Here is a 9703-nt window from a genome sequence, read left to right as displayed (position 1 = left end):
TTAATAAAAAATTATTTATAAAAAATGTAAAGAATTTTATATCTAAATTAAAAATTATATTTATTGTTTCGTTATATTAATAAATTTTCCATTATTTTGTTAATTGATATCAAAGGTAAAATTCATAAAAGATTTTTAATTTTTTTAATTTTTTGAAAAATTTTTAAGTAATAAATAAATTTTTTAAGTAATATTTCTAAAATAATGTGATAAATAAATCCGATATTTTTTCCAATTTTACAATTAAAAAAAAATAACAAATAGATTTGTAAACAACAGTATATATATATATATATATATTTTTATATTATATATATATATATATAAGTATTTAGAAACTTTAAGATATTGTAAAATTCTATAATAATATACAATAAAATTATTCATTAGCCGAAATAATGAACATTTCTATTTTATTAATCGAACATTTTGTTATTTGAACTGTATATTATTTTTATTCACAGCAACCAACATTTTTCCATATCCTAATAGTGAAAATAAAATTTAATTTGAAATTGATGATATATATATACTTACAATGTATTAATTATTGAAATATTTGAAAAATTAACTGAATATGTTACGAAATTAGCAAAAATATATAATATCGAAAAATCTATAGTTATTAATATTAAAAAAATAAAAGAATGAAATGGAAAATTATTTGAAAATTGCATATTTTTTTATATTAATATATTAAAAAATTTATATATTAAATATATTATATATTAAAAAATTTGTACAATTTGGCAATTGTTCCTAAAAAGTAGAAATTCTAATTTTTCCTAATAAAAATAATTTTCAATTTTGTTGTAAATAAGCATATTATTTTCTTCAAAATGTACATTCATACAAATGTACATTCATACAAAATGTAAATTCATGTAAAAAAAAAATTCTGTTTTATTATTTAAAAATTCTTTGATTTAAAAATCTTATCTCTTTATCAATACAGATAATAGAAGTTTTATTGTAATATCAATAACGTATATAATATTTAAAATTTTTCATATTATTATTTCAAAAATTAATTCGCAAATAATACATTCTCTGAAATATTCTACACAAAAATAGAAAAAAAAATTTCTTAACAAGTTACTCATTGACAATTTCTAGCCTCTTAAATGAACTCGATAAAAAAAAAGGAAAAAAAGATACATAAAACCTTTTTCCCTATAAAATTTTACTTGTTTCATTTCCATCCGACATATTCCTAATATCGGGAATATTTCTATCCCAAAGGAATGGATAATACGCCGATACACGTTAATGTATGCTGCCGCGATTCCGTTGCAAAATTATTCATGTCCAGAAAAATTCCGTTCTCATCCACGACTAGCGATCCGTAATACGGCTCGGTCGCGTGAAAAAGTATCGATATTCCACGCAATGATTGGATATCCTCCAATAGAGCTCGAACGATCGCCGTAGAAACGAACAGATAATTACTACCGATCTTTCGAAAACAAGATAAGAAGAATCTCGCGCGACATGGCTTCGTTGAAATCAATAGACGATTTGTATTTGTCGTACGATTATTCTCATATCGCTTAGTATCGCACAGTTATAAAACCTGTGCAGTTATTAATGATTATCGATTCACTTCTTGATAATATATTACACTATTATGTATTACATTTATCAAATGTATATATACAAGATATTGAGATTTGAATTTATTAATAAATAATAAACAAACAATGAAATGAACACATATTGAATTATTGCAATGTCTCATTGACAAAGAATAATTTTTTTTTAAATGACTTCTTTTAAATAAGCGCAATAATAATAACGAATCGTGCAATCACTTATTGATTGCAATACTAATCCTTTAAAAATTTGTAGATTAATTAATTTATAAGTTAATTTTTAAAATTCCATAACAAAAATAAAGTTTATTCTATATTAAAGAAATATAAGTATATTTTTTTAAAAAAAATTTTGACCGAATTAATAAAATTTACAGAATAAAAATTTATTTATTATTTATTTATTTATAAATTTATTTATTTATAATTTTCAATATTGAAAAATTAAAAATTTTTTAAATAGCAAAATATTTAAATAAATTGAATTTTCTAAATTAAAATTAAAAAAAGAAACTCAATCAAATAGTTAAATAAAAATTCATTGTTGGCTAATTTTATCAATTTTAAAAATCACAAAATTCAAAACTTCCTATTTTTTTTTTTTTAAATTCGAATTCAACAAAGTGGTAATTTAATAATCCTTTCTTTTTTTCAATTTCATATGATTTTTATAGTTTAGATTTAAAAAATCTTCAATATCGAGATAAAAAGATGTGATAATAATCTATATGTAACTTCTAAATCAAATAGCAAATATTATAAGTTAATTTATTATATTTAATTTATAGTTAATTATAGTTATTATTATAGTTTATAGTTAATTATAGTTTATAGTTAATTTATATACAATATTAAAAGTTAAGTTTATAGGAAAACAACTGTATTTGTACATATATATTTAATCAATATATACTTATAAACTTAGCAAATTGCTTATGTACAATATATACAATATATATATTGATTAATATATATATATATTTTTACATATCATATTTTTTAAATTTGAAATTCAGAATTGATCTTTTAAAAATGGTTTATTTATGTCTTAAGTATATGTTGTGAATGTCTCGTAATAATAATAAATATTCTATATAATACAAAATTTTATATAATAATAAATTTCTTTATTATTTAAGAAAATGAATAATATTTTACTTAAAATTTTTATTTTATAGAATTTTTTAATTTAAATAAATATAATTATCAAATCATTATTATTAGGTCAATTACAAGCATTTTATTATACTTTGTGTTATGTATGATATCACATTTCGTATCTACAAAATTGAAAATTTCATTTTAGAATTATTTGTATCATTTCTTACTAATAATAAACATTTGAAGCGATTTACCTCATTTTCGTATCTAAAATTATCATTTTCAATTTGTTTCAGCATAGATAAATTTGATAATTTTAATTTTATGAAAGAAAAATATACTATATTGATAACTTTTACATTTTTTTTAATCTGATTGCATAAAATTATAACAAATTGATTTATAAAGAAATTTCTATATTAAAACCTGAAAGTTAAAAGTTTTTTATTAAAAAAACTTGAAATTTGATGTAAAAAAAAATAAAAATTTAAATATTGATTTTTTAATATAAAAAAGCAAGAAATAGAAATTTTTCTATTAATAAAAAAAATCTAATAATTCATATATCTATTCTTTTTATAACTACTTTTAAAAATTATTTGTATTTATATATTTTGTATTTTATCATAAATTAAAAATTTTTTAATTCACAGTTAATTACGCGCACAATTCTACTAACGTTATATTCTACATGTGTTATGAATATTAAATTTGCAAAAAGAAACTACGTCACATAATAAATAATTCAACAAAATTAATTTATGGATACTAATTTTTTTTATCGATTTTCTTTTAAGCTTCGAAAATTTCCTTTTTACAAATTTATCGCGACCTTATGTCGTTTTGAATGTCTATCGTTATATCGAAGTACTTTGTATGTTATTCCAACATATACAATCTATCTCTCTGAATCATACACCTGCCATAAAAATGAAAACTCTTGAGAGTACTTCATGATATGAAGAGACAAATGTTCTTTACGACCCTACAGAATCTACTGTCAACCGTTTACATGGAAAAAAATATTACTTTAGAAGAAACTAAAGAAACTAAAAAAATTTTGAAAAGTTATTTAATTTTAAAATGCAAAATTCTTTTTAATATGAATATACGTGCTATTTCAATAATTAAATTATAGAAAAGTAAAAATTTTTTTAAAAAATTTAATAAAAATACAATTTTTTACATTCTATTATAAATTTTAGGTAATTTTCATGCAATCCTGATTATATGAAAAGGTGTCACATTTTCTAATTTCTATAGTATATTCTTTGAGAATATTTGATTAATTCTTTCATTATGATTTCTTGAAAAATTATTTTTACAATAAATATTCTTAATACGAAAAGATGTGTATAAAATTTTCATATTTTGATTATAATATATAATTGATTATAATATACAATTATAATATATAATTTCGATAAAAATTAAAATAAATATGTGATATTATAATTGAAATATAACTGAATTATACAATTTAAGTTTATCTTAAATAAAGCAAGTTAGAAATATATATATAATTTTAATAAAGTTTTAGTTAGTGAATAAATGATTTTGATGTTTAAAGATATAAATATATAAGCATACATATATGATATAATATAACTACATATGTTCTTCATAATAAAAATCATATAATATCTATTTCAATCAATAAAAAATTATTAATAAATTATTTTATAAATATAAAATTTGTTAAGAAACCACTCTATAAAATCCACTCTATAAAAAAACATTAGAAGAAAAATATTTAAAAATAACTATAAATAAAAATAAATAATAATAAAAATTAACTTTATAAATAAAAATTCCTAATATTTATTTTATTCATCAAAAAGAAAAATATATGAAATATTCTGAAAGAAATATATGATCGCGAACGAAATTTCATCTGGATATCTTGGATCTCGACGCGTGGAAGGATGATCAGTTTCGTACCCCTCGGACGGCGGAAGAGGAATTTTCGAAGAACGTTGACAGCCCTTCGCTGTCCTTCGTTAATATTCCGTCCAGATGTTTTAGCTCGCTTTAAGAATGCTGATGACTGCAGCATTGTTTCAAATGAAAACAGCCATAAGATATATTCGATAACGCTTATCTCCAGCGTAGGCAACCGTGTGGAAATACAATCTAATATTCTACAGGTAAGGCAGTTGTGTAATGAAGGAAAATTGTTATGTGTTTGTAACGATGAGAATGACTCAAAAAATTATTAAGTATTTATGAGAATATTTAATTTTGTTGTAGGATAAAAAATAAATTAATTAGAATTATTAAATTAATGTTTTGTTTTTTATTATCAAATTATTCTATAATTTCGATATAATAAAGATAAAATAAAATTATCTATATAAGAAATTTTTTAAAAAAATTAGTATAAATAGATATAATAAGAGATTAATGTAAAACTTTTAAAATTACTTTTAATGTAAAATTTTAATTTACTCGCTCGTAAGAAAATTAAATGAATTAAACGTTTAAAAAAATAAAAAAGACAGATGAAAGTTCATATAGGAAAAAAATATTTAAAGATTTATTTAATGTCTTATTACTAATATATCATAAAAAAATACAAACATTTATATCATTGTTTTTATATAATTTGATTAAAATATATTTAATTTTTATCCCACAATTTTTGGTTTGTTCTTTTGATTCTTTTATATAAAAATTTATTGATGTATGATTATCTCTCTATATTATTTTTTAGTTCTAATTTATTGATTTCACAACAAGACATTTATAAAAATTAATTGTTTTTTTTTAATTGTTATTAATTTAATATATTAATATATAATATAAATATAAATATATATAATATAAATATATTCCATCCCTTTCTTAAAACTAATTTATTTATATATAGAATATTAATGATATATCTTCGTAGAATACGTTAATATATTTAATAATTTTAGAAAGTTAATTCTAAAGCTAAAACAAAAACAAAAAATTGATATACACAAATATTGGTTAAGGCTTATTTATTGAATTATAAATAATTTAAATAATTAATTATTTATTGAATCATAATAATTTATAAATAATTTGATTTAATAAAACAAGATAGAGATATATGATGAAAATAATATGATGAAAATAGATGAAGAATGAAAATGATTTATCTCTATTTTTAACAAATTTAAATTTATATCGTTTATAATTTAATAAATAAGCGCTAATCAATATTTTTATATAGCAATTTTTCTATTTGTTTCTGTTTATCGAATCAATTTTCCAAAAGTGTTCTACAAATATGTTATCTATATATATTATTTATATATATCTTTTGTGCCTGTATGTATAGCGGGAAATATTTATAAGAAATTCTCATACGTATATTTTTTGTTTCGAATTTGTTTCACATTTATACATTTTATTTATATAATTTTAATAATTTTAATAATATATTTGATAAACTTAATAATTTTAATAATATTAAAATATTAAGTCATATATATGTTAATGTTAATATTTTGAAAAGTATATATTATATTCATAAAAGTATTCTGTAAATAAGCGTTCAAGTACTAACAATAAATCATTGTATACATATCAGATTTTTAAAAAAAATTTCTTATTAGATGAAAGAAAATAAAATATTCTATATTATGATTTTTTTTAATATTATTAATTACATTATTGTTAAATATATCATTAATCTTTACAGAAATACAATATAATGAAACAATATTTCATTTAACATATTTTTGTAATATAGATTCCTACTTAAAAAACTTATATAACTCAATTAAATTTTTGTTCAAATGTAAAATTTGAGATATTCTATGAATATTTATATTTCCTTATATTATTTAACATAATTTTCAAAATTTTTATGTATTATTAATCAATTCTATAAATAACATAGAAATAGAAAATATTTATAAGCATTATAAATATTATTAACTTATATGTGATAATCATATTATTATATAGATATTATAATCGAAGTTATAAGATTTTACAGAAATATTTAAAATTTTAAAAATAATTAAAAAAGATAAAGAAATTATTATGGGTAATATATTTTTATTACTTTTTTTAGAAAATAAAAATTAAACTTAGAAATTAGATTGCATTTTTAATAGAAAATATTATTATATACAATATTTTTAATAAAAAGTATAAAATAATATAATGTTTCACAAAATATATTTTTTGAATTATTATTATTATAAAAATATAAATTTCTGAAATCTTGAGATTCAATTTTACCACTTAAAGATTAATTACCATCAAAATTCAGCTTACGATTCAGTTACTATTCATCTTGGTATTCTAATTTCGATAAATGCATAAAATTTATTTATTCAGATATTTTCTTTTCATTGAAATGAAAAATTCAAAAAAATATTGTTTCTATAAAAATAATTCTCTTTTTTGTCGAATTTGTGGCTTTTAGTATAAAATATGGGTGTTAATAAAAAAAATATCGTTATAAGGTATAGTGACGCAATGGATTCGTCTTAAGCGTGATACACGGAACAATATACAAACAAAACAACGCACTATCAGACAGGTATGAAAAGTAATTAGCCTAGAATGAGTTTTTCTCTGTGGTTTCATGCGAATGTAGTTGACCCTGAGCATTATTGCGTATCAAAAGCGGATAAAAGTTACGGTAGAAAATACTACGGCAATTCTTGATTTTGGTTTCATATGCATAGAATGAGATAAAATGAAATCATATAATTTTGATATTAATAAAATTATAATAAAAAATAATTAGAATTATAATTGATCTTTAAAATTTTTTTACTAAATAGTATACAATTAATATTAATAATTTTCTTTAGAAAAAAAATTAATAATTTTAGCATTCTTCATATAATATTTTATTTTATGATTTAAAAAAAAAAAGAAAATTATTCTTAGGATTTACATCAATTTTTTTAATTTAAAGAAATAATATAAATTAAATTTGTGTTTTAGTAATAATCATTTAAAAACTTGATTTGTTAACATTTTCAATATTGAATTAAGATTTTATTGCACTAAATTTGAATAATGATATCTCTAAAAATGTATATAGAATAATAATAATGTATTATATATGAGATGTTTTGTTTCACATAGAAATATAACATTATTAAACTAAAAAAGCAAAAACACTTTGTATTTATACATAAATATGTAAATATAATAAAATATGTAAATTTGTTATCATTAGAATCTAACAATAAAAATATTAATTATTTTTGACTTTTTATAAAAATTGAATAAATTTTTATCGATGAATTCAGAATGCAAATGAGAATAATATATGGTTGTAACAAAATTAAAAAATTTTTAGTTATTTTAGAAATAATACTTTTCGAATTTTTATTATATGTTTCTCATATTTTAAAAAATATTCTATTCGATTTTTCTGAAAAAGATATTATTTTTATCGATAAATTCTTTTTAATTGTTTCTGTTTGATAATTTTTTTAATAATGAATACTATTTCTCTCTTTCTCTCTTTCTCTTTCTCTTTGTCTCTCTTTCTGTCTCTGTCTCTGTCTATCTGTCTGTCTGTCTGTCTCTCTCTCTCTCTCTCTCTCTCTCTCTCTCTCTCTCTCTCTTTCAAAAAAAAAATAAATTACTATCTTCTGTAATATTTTTTTTTTTTGGTTGGTTTTGATTATCCAAATTTTGATTTTGCGAAATGACCAAGTTTTATAATATCGTTTGCTTCTTAATAATATAAACAACACAAGGAAAATGCTTTTTGCATTGTTTAATTTCTTCGAAAATATTATTCTATAGTTCTCAGTCCTTTATTTATTTGTGTATATATTTTTTTTATTACAATATTTAATCGTCATAATTATTTCATTGAAACGATATTATGGTTTCATTTTCAAAAACTCAAGGAAGAATCGCATTTTGTTTTTCCATTGCATAGTAATATTGAAAGCAATGATCTTATTTGTACTGTTTCTTTTTTTATTTTACATTATTAAATCATTTTTTAATGACTTTATTATTTATTATTTCTATACCTTAGAATATATTATTTTATATAAATATTTCATTATACACAATATTTGCTTTTTTTTTTAAGCAAAGGAAATAAATATTTATTAATAATATCGAAACAGATTTTTAATTGGCGAAATTTTTCTGTGTAATATTTTTATCAATAATAAACTTATTTTAATTTTTTTTTCTTTATATAATATGCAATTGATAATAAAAAATTATTATAATTTTAAAATAATATGAAAACAATTTATATTACAATATAATATATATGTATATATAGAATTAAAAATTATTTATAATTTTATAAATTGAAAAGAGTTTTATAAATAATTAAAAGATATGAAATTGATTGTATATAAAAAAATTTAAAAAAAGAAGACTTATCGAAAATTTTTATTCGCATTAGATATGCGATTTCAATTATCAGTAAAATTTTGGGCATCCCGGATCTTATTTTTATTTTTTTGCAAATCAAACATTACAAACATTAGAAATACAGTTTTCTGTAAAAATTTAAAAACAATCAAAGCAAAATTCAAGTAAATTGAAGATTTTTCATAAGCTTTTTGAAGAATCTTTTGTATAACATAAGAAGAGGAAATTTTCGAAAAATCATAAAAACTTACCTAGATTATCAGGTTGGAAGTGATGATAGCTCGCATGATGCGAAGTGTGATGACTCAGAGAAACATTGCGCATCGAAGTGGATGTTTCCTGGTGTTGCAATCTCTGTCTGGCCACCGCGATCCCGACTGGCACGCCACCGGCTCCTGCATTCGACACCACAATCCCTGAAAGACAGACCTCATATAAAGACAACCTCATATAAATTTCCACTTCCATTTTCGCGCCCTTTCCGCGCGAATATTCCGTTGGACGGCAATAAGCGGGAAATGAAAAACTATAACACAGATATGGTGTTCGCAATATGCGAACCTTCGCCTGATAAATCATACTGTGCGTTGAAGTTTGAATGACTTTGCATGTTGTGCTCGCGATATTTTATAGTAAAATGGATATATTGTGATTGAACGAAT

The 9703-nt window shown here is 19.7% G+C and overlaps 1 protein-coding gene across 1 annotated transcript in view; it reads right to left on the bottom strand.

The window, feature by feature from the left end:
- LOC102677948 overlaps nucleotides 1-9703 on the bottom strand; it is a gene marked incomplete at its 5' end in the record, with an annotated part of 54559 nt that overhangs the window by 26556 nt on the left and 18300 nt on the right. The window contains one exon of the mRNA XM_006623826.2: nucleotides 9293-9457. Coding sequence (XP_006623889.1) covers nucleotides 9293-9457 — 165 coding nt within the window. The remainder of the gene's footprint in view (nucleotides 1-9292; nucleotides 9458-9703) is intronic.

This window comes from Apis dorsata, unplaced genomic scaffold (assembly GCF_000469605.1).
Source record: "Apis dorsata unplaced genomic scaffold, Apis dorsata 1.3 scaffold_951, whole genome shotgun sequence".
Lineage (NCBI taxonomy): Eukaryota > Metazoa > Arthropoda > Insecta > Hymenoptera > Apidae > Apis > Apis dorsata.
This window is presented reverse-complemented; position numbering and strand designations above follow the sequence as displayed.